At 30.0% G+C, this 25,543-nt stretch overlaps 1 protein-coding gene across 1 annotated transcript in view; it reads left to right on the plus strand.

The window, feature by feature from the left end:
• Nucleotides 1-324: 324 nt before the first annotated feature.
• LOC141534687 (protein expanded) overlaps nt 325-25,543 on the plus strand; it is a 38,710-nt gene continuing 13,491 nt past the window's right edge. The window contains exons 1-3 of the mRNA XM_074254208.1: nt 325-898; nt 17,700-17,855; nt 20,891-20,990. Of these exons, the coding sequence (XP_074110309.1) occupies nt 17,742-17,855; nt 20,891-20,990 (214 nt within the window). The 5' untranslated portion in view covers nt 325-898; nt 17,700-17,741. The remainder of the gene's footprint in view (nt 899-17,699; nt 17,856-20,890; nt 20,991-25,543) is intronic.

Raw genomic sequence — 25,543 nt, forward strand, 5'->3', positions numbered from 1 at the left:
AAATTAATAATGACATAATTAAAATAATAAAAATTTTAAATAAATTGCAAGTTAGTCAAAAAATAAAATGTAAAATTAAAAAAAAATTTTTTTTTTCTTATTAACATTCAATTTTTTTTTATTAAAAATAATAAAAATAATCATAAATTTTCAATTATTCAAATAATAATAAAAAAAAAATCAATTAATACAATTTTATAAATTTTTAAATTCAAATTTTCCCGCTTAATTTCAAACCTCGGCCATTTCAAATTATTTGGCGGTCGACCGCCATCGGAGAGGGAACCGCGGCGTGTTTCCCCTTCTACTCAGCAAACTGCGTCAGTCACTCGCCGGCAGCCGGTGAAGTTAGGTATTAAAAATTAATTTTAAAATTAATATTGTCTTCTCAGCCTATTATCTATCCCAAGTTTCATCTTGTATTAATCACATAAATATAAATATAAATATTAATCTCAACAATAATATCCATCGAGCGCTTTTTACCGTGATAATTATCACCGTTTTTAAAAAGTGGTTGAAAGTTGGATTTATCAATTACCTGTAGCATCCAAGTACCTGTTCAGTGGTTTTATTCAGTGAACAGTGACCTAGAGTTTAAGTGTCTCCAGTGATTTTAATTTTTTTTTTGTTATGTGATTATTTTAAAAATCTGGCTCCGGGAGTAAAATTTTAAATTACTGTGAATTGTTCCACAAAATATAAATAATATCATACCCAGTGGATGGTTTAGTTTTTTAGTGTTATTATTATAAAAAAAAAGAAAAAAACATTTTTTTACATTAATATTATTATTATTACAAATAAATATATATTTGGATTACTAGATTATTATACGCGTAGAACGGAATGCTGTTCTTGCCGAGATAAGAGGAATCTCTGGTTGAGACGCTTAAAGGTAAGCTCCAACGTTTCAATATTTGCTACTACATTTATTTATTTATTATTATTTTATTAATTAATTGTTATTTTTATTTCTATTTAGGTAATGTGTTGAATTCAATGCTGAAATTATTTTTATTTTTATTATTATTATTATCATTATCATTGATGATAATATTTTTGCTGTTATTATTATTGACCATAATGGGAGAAATAATAATAATTTATAATAAAAGACAAATACGATATGATGAAAGAATGAGTTATGTAAGAATTTAAAATATTATACTCGAGTAGTCCTGGATTTTCTGATCTGTTTATACTAATTCCATTTACGGAGAGTCGGCGGCGGCGTTCCTACCACGAGGAATTTAAACCGGTAAGAGATCGAGCAGGTCGACGGAGACTTGTAATAGCTATCGTTCCAGGCAACAGCCGCAATGCTGCTGCTGCTGGCAGGATCGTGACGGAATCCTGAATCTTACAATCGCCACGAGATCGTTCTCCAACTTTTTTTTTTTTTTTTTTATTTTATTTTATTTATCCTCAGATTTTTATTTTTATTCTTTTAGCAACCGACTCAACTTCCAGCTAACTTACAATCGATCACGCGCGAGACCACTATTTATCCGATTGTTGTAAACTATAACCGAGTAATTACCGATCTTACGCCGTTAGAGAGTTTTATTCTTAAGATTATAGCCGTGAAGAAATTATTTAATTTTGAGAAAAAGTTAATTTTTTTTAGCCCATAAATACTCTTTTTTTTATTTTTATTAATATTTTATTTACACATATAAAAATGTTTAATTGTAAAAATAAAAAAAGAGTAATTTTATTTTAAATAAAAAAAAAAATTCAATAATTCTAAAAAAATTGAAAGTTAAAAAATATTTATAAATATTTTTAGTGGGTTGTATTTATCTGGTTTTTTAATTCGTCTTTCGATCAATCAAGGTAAAGGCTATTCAACACCACGGGGAAAAATTCCAAAGTGAGAGGATGACACGTTGGTTGAGGAATTTTTAAATTCCTCTGCCCGACGGCTATCACTTGGCTCGGGCTCGGTTGCATGCGTGCTTATAAAACCTGGCGATAGTATCAGCCAGCAGAATTACATGCCCACCACCAGGATAAACGTAAGGCCGCTGACAATGAAGTGATGTAGCTCCTGTACATAAATTCCAAATTCATTTCTTATTTTATTCATCATCATTATCATCATCGTAGCCGTCCTTGGTCCTCAGTATTATAATTATTTTTCTCAAATAATAATAATAATAATAACAACAGCAACAACAATAATAATAACAATAAATAACTCTTTAAATTTCTCCGTATTCAGTAAAATTTATTATTCATTATAGTTATTTAAATACAAACACGCTTATTTAACTATTACCACAAACTTTCTAAGAAAGTTATTTCGTAAATCAAAATTAAATCTCGTTAAAATTCTGTTTAACATTTAATTGTTATTAAAATATCCATATAAACATAAAAATATATACAAATATACAAATACAGTCTGACGATCGTGACCTTGTTGGTTTTACCACACACTTTACCTACTGTTCTGCATTCGAAAAAACTCTTATCATTGTTATCGACTTCTAGAGTGTTGATGAAATTTTTAAAATTCCACTCAATGCCTAGGCCGTCTATTTTCAACAAAAAAAAATCCATCTACACACAAACTTAATTCAAAATATTTTATCAACACAATTGGGTATCAATGTTGATAATTAAAGAACATATTTCGTACCGTAAAATAATAAAATATAATATCTAGCGTATTACATACTATTAAATGTAACATAAGGCTTCAGCTTTCGATTGGCCTCGACTCTCTCGTCAACGAAAGTGCTAATGACCCCTCCTTGTCTCCCTAAGACTCGTTTTTTATTTTATTTTATTCTACTGAGCAAAAAGTTAAATAATCCCATTACCGCAAACGGAGTCTCGCGCGTGAGACTCTGTACCTGTACAACTAATTATTATTTTATATACATACATATAAACGTATATTTATATTTTCTAGGTACGTACTTATATATAAAAGAAAATTAATAAAAAACAAATAAATATCAGGAGAGAGTTTAAGATATTTAACAGAGAGTTTAAAATGAGAAATAAGTTTGAATGCGGGTACATTTTACATGTTAAGAACAAGGTACATATATATATATATAAATACAGATACATAACATGTAATCCCACCATTACATAGAATGAAACCACTTGTTGGTCGAAGAGTACCGCGGGGGTAAATTCCAGAATGACCGCGCATGCGCGTTAATATCCCGCGTGTCCGCCAACGCACCGTGTGTGCATGTACTGCACTTATATTAACTGGTGTTGTGTGTTGTACGATGCATACTCCACTGGGTGCAGTGTATTTTAGCGGTGTGAGATTTTTTCATGTTCTTATGCACTCGGTTCTTTAAACATTAATATGAATGTACTACATGCTTTCAGCATAAACTTTAAATACAATTAACACGAGGCCATACTTGAGCGTGCTTGTATTACTCTTACCAGTAATTCCAGTAGTTACTTTGTTGGATGCTGTACTGAACAGAAGATAGAGGAGCAATATGGAGATTAAGATAAAGATTAAATTAAATAGACATCTTAAATCTTGAAGAAAAATTATGCGTTAATTTAGAGACATTTCATTACTTATTTCATTAAAAAATTATTGATGACTCCAAATTTTAGAATAAGGCAAAATTTTTGAAGACCTTTATTATACAGAATTTAATTTGCTAAAAAAAAGGGTTCCTATAATTTAGAATTTGAATTTAAAAATTATATTCTCCAAAAACTTGGTAATTTTTACAATCACATAACTTATACCTTTAAATCTTGATTTTGGTTCAAACAGTTGAGTTACAGTATAACTGATAAGAACCTTTCTTATAGAAAATTTAATTCCCTACAAAAAAGATCTCTTATAATTTTCTCATATCTCTAATATTTACCTCAGGATTTAAATTTTAAAATTATATTCTTTAAAAACAGTAATTTTCACATTTAAATAAATTATTTCTTCGACTTGAACAACGGCGAAACTAATAAGAACCTTTTTATTTTAAAATTAAATTGCAAAAATTAATCATCCATTTTTTTTTAATAATTTTTTCGAATATTTAATTATTAAAAATTATTAAAAAAAAAAAAATTAATTTTCTTGGCTCTAAAAAATTTTAATTCAAGAAAAATTTTTCTCATCGTGTATATAACTGTTTTATGCTGTAACAAATTGATAATTTTTGGTTTTAGTTGTTGTCTTCGAGAGAGTAATGTTTTATATTTATATATGATATGAGAGATGAGAAAAGAAGCGAGTGATACGAGAAAAAAGAGCTGATGTACGAGAAGCTAATATGAGATGAACAGAATAGAAAAATGGGAGCCAAAGCACGGGTTGAATGCTGATGAGGATGAGAATAGGAAACGTTAGAAGCTTTACCTCGTACTCAGGTATACTATGTATACCTGTACTGCCCTCAGATGATATACAGCTATCCTGCGGTTAGCCTGCTGGTTCCTTTCTCTTTTTTGTTTATTTCTGCGTAAATTATTACGCTTTTACCTTACGTATTTTATTTTTAGACTTTGCTTCTTGGTAATTTACTATTTGTAGGCTTTACTCCGCTGTACTGGCTATTGAATTTTTAGTGGACAATCCTTGTAAGCTGGTTTTGTTAATAATAGCGAGGGAGATTTGCTAAAAAAAATTGAAATTTTTCAGTTAGATTTGGGAGAAAAATAAAATTTTCGGTAAGGATAGTTTTTTTTTTTTTTTTTAAATAACGAGGAAAAAATTGAAATTTTGAATAAAAATACTTTTATGATATTGAAAATTTTAAGTAATATATTTTTTTCCATTTCGGGTGTTTGTTCTCTTAACAAAAATTTTTAAGAAAAATCCTAGAGTTAGTAAAAAAATAAAATTTTTAATTTGTTTAAGAAAAATAACATTCTCTGTAAAAGTGCCTCAGGTTTTCTTAAAAGAACTCTCGAAAAATATTCCTCACAATATAAATATTCTTTCACGGTAAAATTAACGTCAGAATTATTCAAAAAAACTCCAAAAAGAAAAATAAAAATTATAGAGTGTTTTTTATTGTAAATACTCGTTAGGTCTAAAGAAAAAAAAAATTTTCACCGTTGCTCAAAGAAAAATTAACTCAAGAAAAAATTATCAGGAAATTTAGTTTAAAAAATATTCTTGCACACAATGAATGATATTTTTTTAAAGGGAAATAACTATCGACAAATATTTCTAAGACTTTGCAGTTCCTTACCGTGAAATCAAAAAAAATTTCCCACATCTGATCACAATTAAAATTGAATCTCTGAATTGAGCTTGTCTAGTGCAGTATCTTAAAGAATAAAGAAAAGTCTATACATTTATGTGTGTTTGTAAATTAATGACGTGTGGAAACGAAGCCATATAGCGATCGGTTCTGTTTTTATGAGCTTAGTAGTAAATAGCTGGATCTTGTTGTCCGAGTCTTATATTAGTTCGCAGAGAATCCATTGAAAACCCGAGATTATTTTCTATGGCATTCCGTTTGGGTTCGATTAGGCCTCACCCAGCCATTATGGTCAGAACAACTCGAGGTATTTTTATATATATTGTGGAATTTAGTTTTGCGTGTTTTATACCTGCACTCCAATTTTTTTTTTTCTGGTGCGGTTTAGTTGTTTATTTTTAAAATAAAAACAACAAAACCTTTTGATGAAAAATAATTTATACACAAAAAAAAAAAAAAATTTCTTGACTCAGTAAATTATTTTTAAAGAAAAAATTTATTTTGGAGTAAAACTTTCTTCAGAAAAAATTTTTTTTGTCTCTAGAAAATTTCTCCTTGCTCCAAAATAACTTTAAAATTTTCTTGGCTCAAGTAAACTTTTTTTTTTATGTAATCTCAAAGGTGTAAATTGTAAATTGAGGAATTTTTTCCCAAACTTTCATTTTTGTCTGAAGATCCATAAACACATGGAAAAAAAAAACTCTTTCACATTAAAACACATTAGACACATTTTTGTGTACGTAGATGTGTATTATGTATAAAGAGTGTGTATGTAGGCGTGAGTTTACTCTGGGTAAATATAGCTGGTGCAAAATACCTTGCGAGGCTACGTCGGAGGCCGTTGTGCCGAAGCAAACACACTTGGCCTCACAAGTGACCTCCTCCATCCTTTTCCGCCAGCTTTTTTCGTTTACTCAAACTTATCTCTGTACATTTTTTTAGTCTATTTCTGTCCCTAATCGTCAAATTCGATGGAAATAGCTTGATAAGTTTTATTCCCACCGACACAACTCGAGGCGTGGAAGAAAATTACGGGCATTGTAAAAAAAAAAAAAAACTCCCTCGGAATAACATGAAAAGACGGTGACTTGCGAGGAAACGGGGAAAATTTAACCAGGTGAGAGCCAGATTAAATTTATAAATTCCTAGTGTATATACTTCCTCCGAGGCTCTGTTCATATTCAGTCGGCTGGCATGTAATGGTACGCCCGATTCTTTACCGGACGCGTTTATAATTCTTGAATAGAAGGTGGTTCAGCTGAGCTGAGTTGAGCTGAGCAGAGGAATGCCGTCGTCGTCGTCCGACAGAGATCAAGATACCCGAGACCTTTCTCGTCTCTTTTTAATCATATTTTAACAAATAGTATTATATACATATTTAACTAGCAGGATAGCAGATGCCGGCTGGACGCTCCATCTTCAAGCTAATCATTATTCTCTCTTTCATTAAAATCCAGATTTTCAAGTATTTTAGGAAAGTAGAAGAAAATTTTTTTTTTTCCTCAAAATTGTTACCAAAAAAATTAGCCAATTAGATTGGATCCAAATTCTGGAACAAGGAAGAGAGAAACAGCAAAACTGATGAAAATCTTTCTTATAGAAAATTTAATTTTTCACTAAAAATGTCTCTTATAATTTTCTCGTCTTCAATATTTACCTTAATAATTAAAATTTAAAAATTTTATTGACGAAAAATTGGATAATTTTTTAAATTATATAAATTACTCCTTTAAATTTAATTCAAATTTTGGATCAAGGAGTTGAAATCCGAAAAAATTGACAAGCACATTTTTTTTTAATAGAGAATTTAATTTTCTACCAAAATTTGAATTTCAAAATTTTATTCACTAAAAATTAATTAATTTTTTAAGCTTTACAAATCGTTTCATTCATATTAGAATTTTTGTTCCACTAATCAGCGGAACAATAATAATAATAACAGCAACAATAATGTCTTAGATAGATTTGAATAATAACTAATAAATAATATCCATAAATAATTCATTGATGACTACCGCTCGGAGCGAGATTATAATTTATAATTTATCTTAAATTTATGTTAGATTTTTTTTATCGAATGTATTCTCATAACTGCGAGTCGAGCTAATTAAAAAAATAATATAATAGCCGTATGATTATGTACAGTATGTTGGTAGTACAGCAATAAATAATAAATGAATTAATTAGTGATCTTGGTATGGATACAATAGTATAAGTAGTAGGCCGTCGTTTAAAGACGCGAAAGAGCAAGCTTATTATTATTTTCGCTCGGAATTCCGTCAGAGATAACAATACTTGTATCTACTTTTATGTATTAGATAAACCGTACATTATATATTATATCTCGCCTGTTTTAAATAAAAGAGACTTTAATTTAAAATAGTAATAGTAGCAAGTGTGTAAAGAGCGCATGCTCTGTACTCGGTAAACTCGAGTTTAAATACACATATCCATTAAATGATGACGCGAATAGAGACAATAATGTGTAGTATATAGTATGTAGCGTAATAGACAAGCGGTTGTCCATAATAATTTAGTAAACAACTCACGTCGTTGTTTTTCATCAAACAATATTTAGTCTTTGGTCTCCTTGTGCTCGATTTTATTTTAAATAAAAATCATTATTCGTTATTTCTATTCGACGTTTTACTTATTTATTCAAATTGCAAAGGTCTATTGAATTACTAATTATTTGTAAACGCTACTACATTTTTTTTATCGAGGAATGGTTTTATTAATTCTTCCCATTAATTGAATAAAAATTTTTCATAATCAAGCGCCAGGCTGTTACGCAATTAAGAGTTTATAGTTATGTTCTATGTTTCTTATTTTTTTTTTTTTTTTTTAAGTATGTAGGCGTTTACGGTTGTAGCATAAGTTGATGTTGTGTTTTTTACTCATAAATAATTGTAATTATACCGATACCAGTACTATTCAACATTCTCAGATTTTTTAATGCTCGTGGATAAATTGTTAGAAATTATTATTTTTTTTTATTAAAAGAAATTTTTTTTTTCAATTACTAAAATTTTATAAAAAACAAAAAAAAATTTTTTTTTAATTCCTGGATGTTGAAGAAATTAAGGATGTAAGACTAACATTACACGATAAAGTAATGTGAGCATTATTTATCCAAATTATAATTTTTCCCAGAGTTATTATTATATTATCATTAGAACCTAAGTTTTATCCCGAAGTAATTGTATATCAGCCTACGAGGTTGTTCAATTAGCGATATCGCCCGTGGCTTGTATTAGCAGCTCACCATCACATATAATATCTATAATATAATAATAATCCCTATGACGTGCATTAGTATGGAATTGATAGAGAACTAGGCCGTATATCGCGTATCCTTCAGTAAAATACACATCTACATATCATGTACATTTATAATAATGGGTATTTTTTTTCACACCTATCTATTGCTTTGCTATCAGCTCTTAGCGCCTACACAGATATTTAATTTTTAATCGGGCTATAAATTACTCAACAATCCCATTGAAACCTGTAGTATGGGCCCTACCCTTAAATTTACAATTTGGACAACATAAATATAAATATAAAAATAAATTTGAAAGTTGTGTTGGACTTGGGCATTTATATTAAATGAGCATAAGTGTTTGAGCGCTAAAATAACTTTGAGGAATTTCGAGATTGATCGTGAGAGTTTGCGCAACGCGATCAGAATCGTGAGTGCACGTGGATTGGATTGGAATGGAATCGCGGTATGGAATGAGGCCACTCGTTCTCTCCAGCATCTATATAGATATTATTTATAATGATAGTATATATCGGGTGGAAAACTATCAAGAGCTTACATTTGCTTAGCTCGTAAGATTCGCTGTTCAATTTTATCGTGATAACATTTTTTACTCTAATTTTGATTTAAAAAATTTTTTTTTTTTTTAACTTCATAAATATTCAGTATTTGAAAAAATTTTTAATATTTTTTCTAGACAATTTAAATTATTAAAACTCAATTTTCGTACTTAAAAAAAAAAAAAATCCTTTAAAATTCGCAATAATGAAAATTATTTAAATAATTTTCTTGAGTAAATACTTTTTTTTTTTTTGTCAATTTAATTATTTTTTATGTGAACACTGAAAAGAAAATTAACCTGATTCGAGAAAAAAATTCTTGAACCAAGAAAATAATTTTGAAGAGGGTAATTGACTTGAATTAAGTAAAATTTCCTTAAATCAAGAAAAATTTTCCCAATTCAAGAATTTTTCTACTTAAATCCAGAAGATTAAGTTCTTCAAAATTATATATTTGATTCAAGAACATTTTTTTTTCTGTGTAATAATTAAAATTATTACTAAATTAATGAAAATTTAAATCATATTTAAAATAAGTGATAAATTTATTGGCTATTTCTATTTAATATAAACAACTCGATTAAGCTTGACAATTCAATGATTGATTTCGTAAAATTACAAGCCTTTTACAACAAAAATATTAAAGAATCAAAAAGGAATTGTTAATTCTTACCAAACACATTTTTAAAAAATAATTTCTTCACAGTTAACAAATCACTTGTAAGAGATTCAAGCTCATTTATGTATAAATTTTTCAGCATTATATTATTATATTATACCTACTATATGCGTACCTCGTATGAGGCAGATAAGTATAAGAGTATAGAGGAGAACCGGGGATTTATGAGTATCAGAGAAGGAGGATTGAGGGCCGCGTAGCGCGGTAGCATGCTATTATATTCACATTATAATCGCATCAAGGGACCACCCCATGACTGGACGAATAATCTCCGGACACACTAACCTTGTCTTCATGTCGGTTTATTTCTCGTTTCGCTCGTAAATAAATTTATAAATAAATAAATAGTGATATGAATTTATGTTGAAAATTTTAAGTATCAAATGTCGTAATACACAAAATAGTGAGGTGCATAAAACATACCGGTTTTTTTTTACCAAAATTGGTTCATTATTACACCTTAGGTTCAATTTTCGATAATTACAAGTTGTAAATTATAAGTTTAAAATATTCTTAAGTATTTTAATGATAACTTTTATTAAATACCATTAAATACCATTAAATGTCCGTTTATTTAAATTGTATAATTATCCAGTTTTTACTGTCTTTTGTTCAATTTATTTTTGTAAGTTATGAAATTTAATAATTACCCTATCGGAATAGTAATTTTAAAAGTTTAAATGTAATTATACATTTTTATATTTTTTTTTCTCAATTTAATTAAAAATTGAACTCTTAAATTTTAATTTTAAATCAAATAATTTCAAATTCTGTTACATGGCGGTTCATATATTTTTTTTTTTTTTGTAAAAGTTCAGAAAAAAAAATTTGAAGTAATTTATTATTATTGTCATCATAAAAAATTTTTCGCAATTTAAATTGAACATTTTGTCTTTAAACGAAACATAAAATTTTAAAATAAAAATTTTTTGCTGCATTGAATAAACGGAGAAAGTGGTTACTGTCGAGTAAACGCAATTCCATACAAAGAATGAGTACTATACTAGGGAAAGTGACTGTTGGCGTAAACAGTAGTGATGGCCACGTGTTTTACCGGCAAATTCCGAGGCAAAAGTACAATACCGGCGAATTTTTGGGCAAAGGGATGGGACGAGACAAGGTTCCTTGAGATATTGCTTTTCGGTGTAAGGTTTCAGGTTTAAGGTGGATTCTGGATTCTCTGTATTACAGCCGCGACTCTATACTATACTATATACATCCAGTACTCATACTCATACAGACCACAGCATCCAATACAACATCAAACTCTACTCTGCTCGAAAGAATGAGGAATGCGGGCGTCCTTCATTCTCTCCTGTAGTACCAAAGACTATAACTATAACTATAACTATGACTATACACTCGATTCTTTTATTTACTAAAGAGTAAGATCTGTCTATCAAGGGTTATCATATCAGTAATTAGTCACTATACTAATTACTCGCTGCAATAATTTATTGCTCTACCGTGGTTGCGAAATCGTTAACTTTTGAATTTTGTTGTATTTTATTTTACTAAATTTTCTCGGTTTGAATTTAAATGATTTTATCCGAAGAATTAGAGATATGATTAAATTGATAAAAACTTTTGATAGATAATTAAATTTTCTTCAAAACGTTAATACAATTAACATTTTTTTATCAGTTTAAAATTCCAGAGATTACATTAGAAAAACAAATTAACTTGATTAAAAAAAAAAAATCTTTAATCGAGAAAATAATTTTGAAGAATTTAATCATCTTAAATTGAGCAGAAAAATTAATCTTAGTTAAAAATTTTCTGCTTGATCAAATTCTTAAAATAATTTTTTCAGTTGAAGAAAATTTTTCTTCAATTAAATAAATCTTTTTATCAGTGAAAGATTCTTAAAAATAAATCTTGACATTTAAATTAATTAAAAAATTGCTCGGCTAAATAGCGAGTACCGAGAATGTACTTAGTTACCGAGAAAAATGTGAGGAACTGGAGATTAGCCGTACATTTTATAAAACGTACGTCGAATCCGTTAACCACACACGGTTCTTCTTCACCTCCCCCGCATTCCAGTCTCCTACTCGCTTCACTTTATTTACCATCGCCCATTACACTCTGTACTTATGATCTACTACTCGAACCGTGTGCTAACAACCCTTCTGCTGGAATTTTAATTTCCTGTTTAATTTCCATAGAAAAAGAAAATTCAATTTTTCAAAAATTTGTTTTTCAAATAAAAAAAGCTCTTTTTCTCAAATCAATAATTTTTTTTTTTTAGTTAATACCATCCAAAGACTTAGAGAAATAAATTACATTAAAAAAAAAAAATTTATTCTTAAATTTGGGTAAAAAATATTTTCATTCAAAAATACAGAATTTTTTAAATCAAGAAATTAATCTCTCAGTTTAGGAAAAAAATATTTCATTTGCTAAATATTAATTTTTTTATAAACTCAAAATAATGATAAATTTTCCCGAAAACGGGCTTTTGAATAAAAATGTTTACTATCAAGAAAATAATTATTTTAAATAAAAAATAGTCACAAAACTGAGTGAAAAAAATTTTTTTAATTGTAAAAAAAATTTGTTGTTTTATTTCTTCATAAAACAGCTTTAATTTGAACTCCAGCTTAAAAGAAATCTTAAAAATCACTTTACATGAAAGTAACTAAAATAATCTCGAATCAACGTCAGCCTCGATATGCCCCACGATAATCATTAAAATATCTTGTCACAACTTGAATATAGTCTCAGCTTTAATTCCTAGTTCGATAAGAGCCATCGCGAATCGAATGGATTATTTTGCGGAATAGGAATAATGAGATATTTAAATTAAAGAAACCAGTCGAGTGATTGAATATTGAATCGAACTAAACGTTAATAAAACATGTTAAAAATTTATGGAGAAATTGTGAGCTGTAGATTGTATATTAGATAAATATACAGCCTCGGGGGATATTTAGTTTCTATTATATATTATACCTAAGCCGTCATCGTAACACGTCCTTACGTAACATTACGATGATATGTCATTCCAGCAAACTTGAGGCTCAGCTTCAGCTTTACTGTTAACTTAGTCATTGCATATTACATTGCGATATAATGTAATGCTGCTTGAATCTCTGAGCCAGAATCTCGGTACATACTTGTACTTTGCCCATTGTGGAGTATTATTTGCATGTATGTATTTGTATTTATACATGCTGGCATGTTATGCTCGCCCATTCGATTCTATTTCATTCTGTATGTCACTGTAGATATATTGGAGTACTATATATTATATACTATATACTATATACTATATAATACAAAATACAACCAGTCCGACCACATTCCATCGTGATTTAAGAACGTTTCAGTAAACCCCTTATACTTATATTATACCAACACCCATATGTACCCACTACTACGATTGCAGTTCTGATACATAACAGCGACCCGCTGAATTTACTATTTATTTACTATTATTATTTTTTTAGTTTGTTAAATCAATGGAAATTTTATTCTGGTAGTTTTATACTTTATTAATATGAGTCTAGGAATTTTATTTCAAGCCAGTGATTCGTAGTTTTAGTTGATCGAAAAAATTATCGAGTTTATTAGATTATTAACTGGTATAGTAAGAGTTGATTTTAATAATAGTATCTCTAGATTTTATTTTTTTAATTCAAGTTACTTTTTATGTCAGTGTTGATCGTGTGACTCCTCGAAGCATAGTATTTCACTTCTAATTATTATTTTCATGATTTTTTATTCTGAAAAATTTTTCATTATTATTATCTATATTATTAAGAGAATAAGAAAAAATTTATGTGCAGGATAGTCATATGATAAATTTCTAGATACATAATTAAAAAAATGACATTGTATCTTGTGAACTATCGACATTTTTAAAGATATAAGCTCACCCTAACATTACACTCATCGAGACCTTTTATTTGAGTACCCACATCAATTTTTCATATATATATGTATATATGAAAAATATATCAAAATGCATGTGGGTACTCAAATGAAAGCTCTTGACCAGTCTAACATCGAGATGAGCTTATATCTTTAAAAACTTCAATACTTAATAAATTATAGTGCAATTTAACAAAATTTATTATTTAATAAAGCAGAATTGTATTTATTTATATTTCATAAATCCTGGCAGTTACATAGTGACTGCAACGTTGCTAGTTATTATTATTGTTAAAAAAAAATTTTTTTTCTAGTAATTTTATATTTATCAGAAACTTTTGAAATTAAATTGTCATTGACTCATTGTTTTAGTAACTTCAAAAAAATAGCTTAGTTTTTAAAATTGTTAGCTGATATGACGTGAGCTGATTTTTTATGAATAGAACGAGGAAATCCCAATGACTCATCTTCAAACTACTTGGGAAGATTTAGACGTTAATTAGACTCCAAAGCTTCTCATGAAGTTAAAAGATTAGAGACTGGAAAATAAAGTTTTAATTAGATTGATAATTAAACACATTATTTATCATTTTTTTTTTAATTTTGTCTTTAAAGATTTCATAATTAAAAAAAAAAATTTTTTTTTTGTATCGACGCTCGATTGCCTATAAAAAGAAAAAAAATTTTACGTAGTGATTATATTGTTATGTATTATAATGAAATTCTTAAATGTTAATGTTATTTAGGAGCCAGACGAATGCTTATGCGAAGTCATTAATATTGTTGTTATTACGGTTATTACAGCGGTACCGAGGCATTCGGTGTCGTCAGAGTAGTGATGACAGTCTTTTTATGGACGTGGATAATATTTTAATGGCTGTGTTATGTTTATAAGGGGCTAGGATATCTACAATATATAATAATATATAATATATAATGTAAAATGTATAATACGTAGGCGTAGGAGGTGATATGTAATGTTAAAACAATGTGAACTACATTCTTGAAGCATGACTAACTTTCACGTTTCGATCGCCTACGTGAAGCTAATTACTTATACTCGACGAATCAATTTAATACTTTTTAAGCTCTTCATTCCATTTACTAGTTTTGCTTCTTTGCATTAAAATTTAACACAAAAAAACTAAGATAATGTAAGAAAAATGAAAAAATTTCATAGATTTAAGAGAAAAAATCAGCAAAATAATTTTTTATAATTTTATTATTTTGAATTAAGCAAAAAATCTTTTGAATTAATAAATTAAAAAATTTCTTTATACACAGTAAAAAATTTTGAGTAATTGCGTCAAAAAATCTTGTGTTAAATATTTAACATAAAAATTTTTAATACAAAATTTTTTACTGTGTATTAAAAATTCCTTTAATTGATTAAAATAATTCTAATTTAATTCAAATAAAATTGTTCTTAAGTACACTGAAAAAAAAATTAACTTAAATCAAGAGAAAAATTCATGAACTAAGTAAAATTTACTTAAACCAAGAAAAATTTCTTAGTTTAAGAATTTTTACTCAAATCAAGAAAATGAAATTCTTCAAAATTATTTACTTGATTCAAGTAAATTTTTTTTGCTGTGTACAACTGAATATTAATATTATTTATCCAAAAAATTCATTCGATAAATTTCAATAAATTTTTAAGCAAAAGCTTCCGTCTGCTTTTCAGATTTTTCCTCTTGAATAAATGAAATTTTTACTCTCATCAAAAAAACTGGCATTGTATTCCTTAAATGCAAAATAATCCCAGTGATCTTATTATTATAATTATAATTTATAACCACGAGAAGTCACTTATAACACAATTTAATATTTGTTATTCAAGATTAAAGAACAAAACCAACGGGGATGTATTTTTTGCAGTTTGTTGGAGGCTAATGGTCTCGGAGTAAATATCTCTCATGTATACATACTCAAGCTATTATATTTTATATATAAATAAAATAAAATATGTATATGCAGTACAGTAACGGAAGAAGTAAAGTAAAGGAACATATATCGAAGCACGTCGTTTGCAGAGCTGGGGGAGCAAATGATCGATGGGATCCATTACCGTAGGACGCGTGCGATCCGCCTACGAGAGCAATACTCATTTGCACCAGTACATATATATATATATATATATATATATATATATATATATATATATATATATATATGCGTATTATAAATATTATTATTATTATAATCACCATTATTTACCGCGTGTATACAAGTGTATTACATTATGAGCGAGGATGGATATTTAAAATGTAATTTGCGAAGAATATCTGAGGATAATCTACGAGTATTTTAACAGACCAAGGACTGAGTGGTGCCTGGTGCGTGCGAACGTACGGCTAACGACCGGGTTATTACACCGATTGCCCCGGATACCGGATGGAAAAGTCGGTGGCATCGATCTGGCCGTGGGATTCTCCCAGCATGAATTCCTTAATAGGTTCCTCTTCTTCTTCTTCTTCTTTTGCTCCCGAGTATTCCTATTATGTATGGAAATGTATATATGTATCTGTACTATACTTATTACATTACATGGATTATGTGTACTCTGCACTGTTTTTAAATTACTGAAACACATTAGGGCGCGTTAGAATTCTTTTTTATTGTTTTCTTATCTCGGGCTTATCTTGAAAGTCATTCTGGTAATGTAATGGAGTTGAAAATAGACATTTGGGCTTTCCTGGTATTAAATACAATTAATTAATACAATTTCAATCTATTATTCAGATAAAAAATTAATTTTTTATCTAAATAGAGGAAATTATAGTTTAAAAATTCAATTATTTAATTAAATGCGCGGAATAATGTTAAGAAAATAGATTCTTATCTAAATGTTGGGATAAAAGAATTTTAATCGGAATTTTGGGATTAATAATTAAAAATATTATTTTTCCTTTTTTTTGTTGAAGTAAAAAATTAAAAAATTATTTTACAATTTAAATGTTGGAATAAAAATCTTCAAAGCTACTTTTTAAATTTGGACATTAATAATAAAAAAAAATCACTTTGGAATTAAAGATTAAAAAAATTAATTAATATTAAAAATGGTGGAAAAAAAAAGTTTCAAAATAAATTTTAAATAGTAGAATAAAAAATTGAAAAATTAATTTTTTAATCAAATAAATATGAAAAATAATTCCTTTAAAAAGGAAAAAGTTCTTTTTATCAGAAAGTTGTTTAGCATAATAATAAATAAGACTAGTAATGAATAAGGTCCATGACCTACTCAAAGTGACTTTTTGAGCGAGTATCGGGCGATCGGGTATCGTGTGTACACAAGAGTAGGAAGTGGGAGGGTATAAAGATAACAATGCTCTTAACTCTATACTCTATACTCGGTAGGCCGCTCTCTGGTACTGGGATCAAATGGAGACATGGAGATGCATGAGATGCATGGCCAAGTGTGTATAATTCTGGTCCCTGGTCCCTGGTCTCCGTATATGTAGTGTGCAGTATGTAGGAAGGGTAGGGCCTATGCTATGCAAATGCCAACGGTAACTGGTCACACAAATCACCGTGGCATTTCAGGGTAAATCTCAACGTGGATGGAGAAAGTGGGCGCGCGCGTGCTCTTACTCCTTCCACCAAGAGCTCGCAGATGCAAACACTATCCTCGATCCTCGATCCTCGATCTTCCATCCTGGTCACCACACACAGTATGGCTCGACTTCCCACATACACATACGTATTATACATTATACATTATACATACCAGTAAAGATAAAACTGCATCACCAATCACCAGTACTATCGGCTGCCTGTCCCTTTATTTTATTTATTTTTACTTTTTTAAACCAATAAATCACCAGAATCGCTCCCGGCATTACGCTTATATTTTTTTTTCATCTTCTTTGTATATTATACATTTTTATTATTATTATTATTATTATTATTATTGTTATTTTTGTCAACCATTGAATAATAATAATAATAATAATAATAATAATAATAATAATAATAATAATAATGAAAAAATAGATTTTTTTTAATTTATTGTCATTATTATTACCTTCAAAAAAATTAAAAAAAAAAAAAAGAAAAAAAAAAATTAAAAAATTGAAATAATTTTTAATAAAAAATATTATTTATTTATTTTTCAGTAAAGACGCTGGGCGTATCGGCGACGAAATGAAGCATGCAGCATGCGTGGTAGCGGTGTCACGGCTGCGCGGTCCTGCCTTCAACCCCTGGTGTCCGCCAGTCGCTACCTCGCCGTGCACGCCCTTCCCGGTGATCCTCTCTACTTCGTCGTTGAGGTAATAATTATTCATTTATTGATAGTAACTTTATATTTATTCATATATACATTTATTCATTAGGCTTAGATTTCCCTCATGATCATGATAAAGAGTAAAAAATGGATTTAATTGAGCCATTAATTACTTCGTTAACGTGCTTGGCCTACGCTCTGCAAGGAAACGACTCGTACTTCTCACATAATATTTTATTAAATCCTGGTCTATCTGTCCTCACCCTGTGGGATTTAGTTTTTTTCCATGACTATTTTTTTTCTTTTTTTTATTGAAACTTTAGTCAAAGATTCTAATTAAATAACTTCAATTTCAATTAAAACTTCAATAATTTTCTTTACAAACATTTTTAAAAATTATATCAGTGATAAAAGTTACTCAAGCTGAAATTTCTCAGTGAAGGTATTCAAAAATTGATTAGTAATTAAAAAAAATTATTATTATGTACAAGTATTGAGCTAGGAATTTATTAGAGGCTCGTTAAACGAATAGAAGACTTGCAAAGTATAAGTACAAAGTGGAAGAAGAAAAATATATATATATATATATATATATATATATATATATATATATATATATATATATATATGTAGGGAGTTTTAATAGACTAATCGTTATTTAATTTGAGAGGAAACGATTAGAAGAAATATCTAGAGGCTTTTTAAATACTTGTTCAATCTTGTGGATGAACAAGGCATTCCTCGGACGGTCGAACATGATAAATCAGCTCACTACTCAACTCAATACTGTAAAGGATATTATCTATGTATGTATTTATTTATATATAAAAAGAATAAGCAGAGAGAGGCCATACCTCGGATCCATCTTCCTTAGGGTCGCTATTATGTATTATGTGGATACGTACGCGCAACTTGCAAGTAATGTTATCAGCCAGCAGACTAAGATCAAGAGAAAGGGGAAAAGAGTGAGACTGAGACTGAGATTAGATCGGTTGTAAATCCAAGACAGCAGGTTCTTCGGGGCTGGATGTTTTATGGTCTGTGGGGCTTTAAGATTTTGGCCCGGGACAACCAAACGCGCTAAGGAATGCGACGCGGCTGTCCCGAATGTCCGATCAAAACCGATAAATCCGATCGAATTGGGCTTTGATCATTTTTCCACCTCTTCAAATTCAAATTTTTAAGACATTAGACATTTATTTAAAAATTATTATTAGCTTTATTTAAAAAGAAAAAAAAAATGAATTCTTGCAACACATTAATTTCCTTACAATTATTATTTTTATTATTATTATTATTATTATTATTATTATTATTATTATTATTATTATTATTATTATTGATTTAGCTGTCATATGTAAATTTAAATTCCGTTGAAATAACAAATAATATTTTCGCGACACGGAAATAAAAATACTGGTTTATTTAAAAACTTGCGCACTTAAGTTAATCAAACACAAATATTAGTACAAGTACGTACGCATGCTGTGATTAATTTCAGGTGGATAGATAATTATAATTCTTAATAAATAATAAAAATTCAATCAAGAGTGACTCTTAATGTATTTATAAATCTTATTCATGTTAAATGCATTTTTATTTAACGATAAATTCTCACGGCGTGATTAATTAAACTTTTTAAATAAAAACTGCTATCTGGTTAATGGTTAATGCTAAACATTGCTCACAGAATTTCTGCTTGACAGGATTGTGAAATAAAATAATTTAGTAGAGTATTATAATTTTTTTTTTTTTTAATTATTATTTAGTCTAATCAACGTTCAAATAATTTTTTTGTTAAAATAATCAATATGAAGAAAAGATTTTTAATTAATTACTAAAATTTTAAGAAAAATTTTTGATCCATTTAAAAAATAATTTAATTTATTAAAAAAAATTGAAAAAGAGAACTGATTCCTTTTTTTATAATAATATAAATAATTGTAATTGCAATTAAATAAGAAACGCAAGTAATTCAGTATCGAGTATACCAGAGAGTTGTCGATGAATTGATATATCGAATTGAACGTCAATTCCCAAAGTGTCCCCGAGGGGAAAGATCGGCAACCGGTTAAATAAATGTACACATATAACAACATATAATAATAAACCTCTTATCCATAACATTACATGAACCATCAACATCAAAGAAGCTTATGTACCTTATACTTGCATTAATACTTCGTATCGAGGATCGGCAAGAACTGGAGTAAGTACTGGAGATGTGTTCTAGTAACAGTAATAGTAATTATAATTGATCCAGTACATCTTTACGTAAATAAAGAAAAACAGTAAATATTGAGGTGGTGTAGGGTAAACTTGAATACATTGTAACATTGCAGTGTAGCCCACCACATATAATATAATAGATCATAGTACATTACAATAATAATGCGCAATAAGGATGCAATGCACAAGAGTACAACGTACACGAGTGTATGAATATTTCAAACGGTGAAAGCGTAGCCCACATACCAGAAAAATAATCAAGTCACTCCTCTATTTCTTCCTCTCTCTTTCTCTCTTCTAGAGTTATCGACTTTCTGCATGTACATACTGACTTTTTAAATCTTAGATATATTAATTGTTAATTACGCTATTTAACATTTATTAAGTCTCCGAGGTTTTTCATTTATTATTTTATTTGTACTTGTACTTGTACACCTCTTAATTATTTTAATTAAGATTTTTTTATTTCGAGATTGTTACTATAATTGTTAATTATTAAATCACTATAATTGTTAACAATTAAATCATAAAAATTACATTTTTAATAATAGTAATTATAATCTATAAAAATTTATTATTATTATTATTATTATTATTAATATTATTGGGGATAAAAATTAATCTTTAAACTATTTTTTTTTGAGAATCAAAAATAATAATAATTTTGAACTATCAATTAAACCTTATTAAGCTCAAATTTAAATAAAAGTACCTCAAATTATTTATTAAAAATTATTTAACAAAATAATCAAACTTTTAAAGCAATTAAATAAATTTTTAAACCAAAAGAAATATAATTTTTCAATATAAATAGAAATTAAAAGTAATAATAATGTCTATATTTGATTACAGGCTAAGTCTCGAGTAAAAGAAGTATATGCGCAAACATGCGTACTGCTTGGGCAACAGGGCATGCGAGATTGCGAACTTTTTGGCCTGGCAATACTATCAGGTACGTAATAAACTAAACAAAACAATTATGCAACAAATACTAGCAATATCTTCCATTTCTAAAAGTCCGCGATACGAGATCCTTTGATGGGAAAGAATGATGAACGACCTACGAAAAGTGTGTATAATAAAATCCTCTAAAGAGCGTACAGAGTATGGTATAAATTTATTTGAATATGCTGACGAACATCTTGACTTAATCTTGAAAGCTTTTTGCATACCAAACGTTGCCCTACCGCATCTTTAGCTCGACATGCATGTGGAGGTGCCCTTCTAAATGTAAGTGTGTTGATACATACACACATATGTGGCTAGGATGAGGATGGGGATGAGCTGAGTAGAGCTGGAGCCGGTCGGACTTGTTCAGCCGCTACTGACGCGCCACTTGGTATTGGGCCTTCCTCCAGGTTCTTATTCCGCGTCTCCACATTTAACATCCTACACATACGAAATGTTCAGTAGTGTGGATGTGTTGTGGCCAGAATGCTTCGGAATGGACCAGCGAGATAACTTTTCTCAGTGTGGTAGTGGTGGCTCTACAACAACTTCTCTCCTTCTCCTCAGAATGTCCTTTCTCCCTCTTTGTGCCTCCTCAACACCATCTTCTCCCACTACACTCGCGGTCCCGCATTCCAGGGACCCCCATCTCCATCACCGGGGCCCATTCTCTCTCTATGTGTGTGCAAGGTACTATACACGCCGGGGTTTCAAATAAAACGCGCGAGCCACAACACGCCAACTAAAAATAATAATCCAACTTAAAAACCAGAACAACTAGATATAATATTGACGATTACTCTCTCTCTCTCTCTCTCTCTCTCTTTGAATTTTTCTTTTGATACATTAATACATTACACTATTTAGATTATTATCAATCTTCAAGCACTTTTAATAACTTGTACTTGCAATTACACGCCGAGTAAATAAAATAGGACATTGAAAAAAAAAATTATACTGTTAAGATAATTTTATTGATACAGAAAATTTATTCTTGACAAGTATTGAGAATCTACTGAATAATTCTGATATTGATAATAATTTTGATTAAGCTCAAAGATGTTGATTATTTTTTTTTTTTTGCAAAAAATTAATTTTTGAGCCACTTAATTTATTTTTCGACAATAATTTTTCTTTTTATCTTTGTAATATTTTATATTTTAACTGATAAAAATAAAATTCACGAACCAAAAAAATATATCTCTTAATTTAGAATTTTTGAAGTTCAAAAAATTATTCCAAACTATTTTTTCGATTCAGTTAATTTTTTATGAGTGTAGTAAGGCTGCCCAAATTTAAAACACAGTAACTGACATTTATAAGATTTTTAAAAATTTTTCTTACAAAAAAAAAATAACACTTTAAATTGAAAAAAAACTTGATTTAGACAGAGTAAATATTTTAACAAAAAAATTTGTAATAAAAAAAATACATCAAATTGCTTGAATAAAATACAAAAAAATTCAACAATAATGAAAATTTAAATTTTCAATGATTTACTTAAAAAAAAATCTTCTTACGATTTAATTGATTATTATAGTATCAAGGCCACTAGCTTCAAAAAATTGTCCCATGATCCGAAAAGTCTGAGAATCTCTAAAAACAATTTATCACAATTGATAATAAAGTAACACATCCCAATCCTTGTTTTAAATTCCTCTAATTCAAAAAAAAAAAAAAAAATGCCAAAATTAATTCCACCAACTTTCTTTCGTCTTCTACTTTAAAAAGTCGACTTCACAATATAATTTGGAAGTGGGATGTCATTTCTGGAGTTCCATCTCCTTGCCGGCGGGCCCAGTAAGGCCCGTTGCTAAAAATAGAACCAGCTTGTGCGGAACTGGTATTATACATACCAGCAGGCCCGTTGGACCCTTGAAGCGATTCGCGTGACTTGCTTTCCGTGAACAAGGGCTCTCGGGAATTATTTCGAGCCCTTGGGCCTTGATCCCGGCCTTGATCAAGCGAACTTGGGATAAATCCCAATAAAACCCGCGAATTGAATCCTAAAATTCGCAACAATAAGAATTATTTTAGCAAAATTACCCCCCAAAAAATTATTTACTCGTGTAAAAAATAGTATTGAGATTTAGAAAGGCTTTGCGACGGTGAGAGGAAAAAAACGGGAGCTGAAAGGCCAAAATAAAAATAAAAAAGAGTAAAGAGGAGAGTGTGGAGCGAGTATGAGGAGGAAGAGAGAAAGAGAAAGCGCTCGCGGGTAAGACGGTAGCCCGGTGATTTGTATAGGGTGCCTTGTATTCCACGTCCCACCACCTTGAGTGAGTCCCGACTTGGCATGGCGGGCCCCGATCCGGCTCAGCTTGGCCGCACGACCGCTTCGGCCCCTGGAATGTGGGAGGGAGGGTGAACGGGCCCTTACACTCACATTCACACTCACATCTCCCATCACCGAGCCGAGATACACACACTGTAGCACACAATAAAAGCAAAAGACTGTACTGTGGCTCTTCTCGGATTATATCGGCTGATGCCCGCGAAAACGGGCCGTATCGCGACAACATACGCAACACGCAATCTCTTCTTCGGAAAACGAAACTGGGAAGTATGTAGTATGTAGTTATGGTATGTAGTAGTGAATCCTTATTCAGGACTGGGCACCAGGTTCCAACTTTGTTGTTTTTTTCACCCCGACGCTCATAAACAACACCTTTCCCCGCTATGCACCAGCAACATCGGGCCCAACAGTACCAGCTGATCCGCCATCTTGTTTTACTTCCTTTTTCTTCTTCCTTATTTTCTCTAGTACCTTTAGAGCGTACGAGTCTTAGATCCAAGCCCCACACCACTACGCCAGATTTATGCCGTAATATTCCCGCGTTAATAAATCTCTCGGGTACAGAGTACATACGTTCTTGCTATTAGCTTAAGGCCCATACAATACATAAGTTTACTAGCCACTGTAAACGCAATTGTTATTTTATTTTCTTTTATTGTTGTGAGTATCTTCAAGTGTGATTATCTTCAACAGACGTTAGATTGGTACAAAAAAAAGTTTGATTCAAGATTTTGGGGTAAATATTGGAGATGCGAGAAAATCATAAGAGACCTTTTTTGTAGGGTATTAAATTCTCTATCAAAAAGATCCTTATTAATTTTGCCGTATCTCAACTCCTTGAGCCACAATTTAAATCCAATCGAAAGGCGTAACTTATCTCGGAAAATAATTTGGTTTCTTAGAAATTAAAATATTTATTTAGATTGTGAGGTAAATATTGGAGATAGAGAAAAATTACAAGAGACCTTTTTTGTAGGAAATTCAATTTTCTATAAAAAAGGTCTCTGTTGTTTTTACTGTATCTCTCACCCTTTGGTCGCAAAAAAAAAAAAAAAAAAAAAACAACTCTGCCCTTGCTCCAATAATTTGAGTAAACAAGTAATAAGTACCAATTATTTAGCAACTTGGGGTAATAATGATCAATAAAAATAATAATATTAGTATATCCTTGACGCGTGATAGGTCGGTGTTTTAATGGTTTGCCCATGAAAGAGGGAATTTATTCGAATAAGAGGTTGAGGTTAATTCTGAATGAGTCATTCATAAATAACCTTTGGTTAAAATAACCAATAAACATAAATTGTTTATAGAATTATTTAAAATATCAAAAGGGACGTTTGTGGAGAAGTCTGTTAATTTATGTCAAGTGTAGGTGGACGAAGGATACAACAACGAAGAAAAGAGAATACATAAATGAGCCGTGTTAGGAATAAAAGGAGAGGAAGTTTGAGATTTTAGCGATACAGCAAGTAGCAGCTGGCGAGGGCCATTCCAACTTCTTCTTCTTCTTCTTTTCTCCATAGCCATCAGTTTTGGCATTTTATTTTGTACCTTTTTTTTCATTTAGCATTTTCGCTTCTTTCGAATTCCTCCACCAGCAGTCCTCTTTGGCTGTCCTTCATCCTCATCTCGCTCCTATCTGTCCTTGGCCCTTGGTGCTTCTTTCTTCTTTCCTTGTCTTTCTTCCCGGGTTCTTGTGGTCCCTTCGCTCGGCGGCCATCTCGGGACCGCAAAACAACTCTGAGGAGAGCCTTATACTCATACTTATACTTATATATAAATATATCTACAATATAAGACTAAGACTCAGTGTATTTACTCGGCGTGTTTTGTTCCTCGGAATAATTTGATCGAGCTGAAGAAATATGCGACGAGACTTGAGATACTAGGACCCCCCGGGGATCCCCCAAGCTTCAGGAAGATGACCCGAGTCTCTCTACTCTACCCCTTTCTCTTTTTCCGAAGAGCGGACTCTTATTCTGCACGTGGAGTCGACTTTTACGATAAACACACACTTCATGTCGTATTTATTTATAACCATAAATATAAATGTAAATATAAATATAAATATCGATAAACAAAAATTGAGAAACCGCGAATAGGAAGAACGAATGCATATTCGCGTTCAGTGACCGAGCTCGGGATCTTCAGGTATGCGACCCATCACCCTCTCCTCATGACGCGACACACTACTCCCGCCTGAAGCCACTCGCTCGCGGGGTGGCGCGACTAATGTGGAATGCCTTAACATTCCCCGTTTA

Source organism: Cotesia typhae, unplaced genomic scaffold (assembly GCF_013202065.1).
Source record: "Cotesia typhae breed Kobodo isofemale line unplaced genomic scaffold, CoteBio_Ctyphae contig_123, whole genome shotgun sequence".
In the NCBI taxonomy this organism is placed as follows: Eukaryota; Metazoa; Arthropoda; class Insecta; order Hymenoptera; family Braconidae; genus Cotesia; species Cotesia typhae.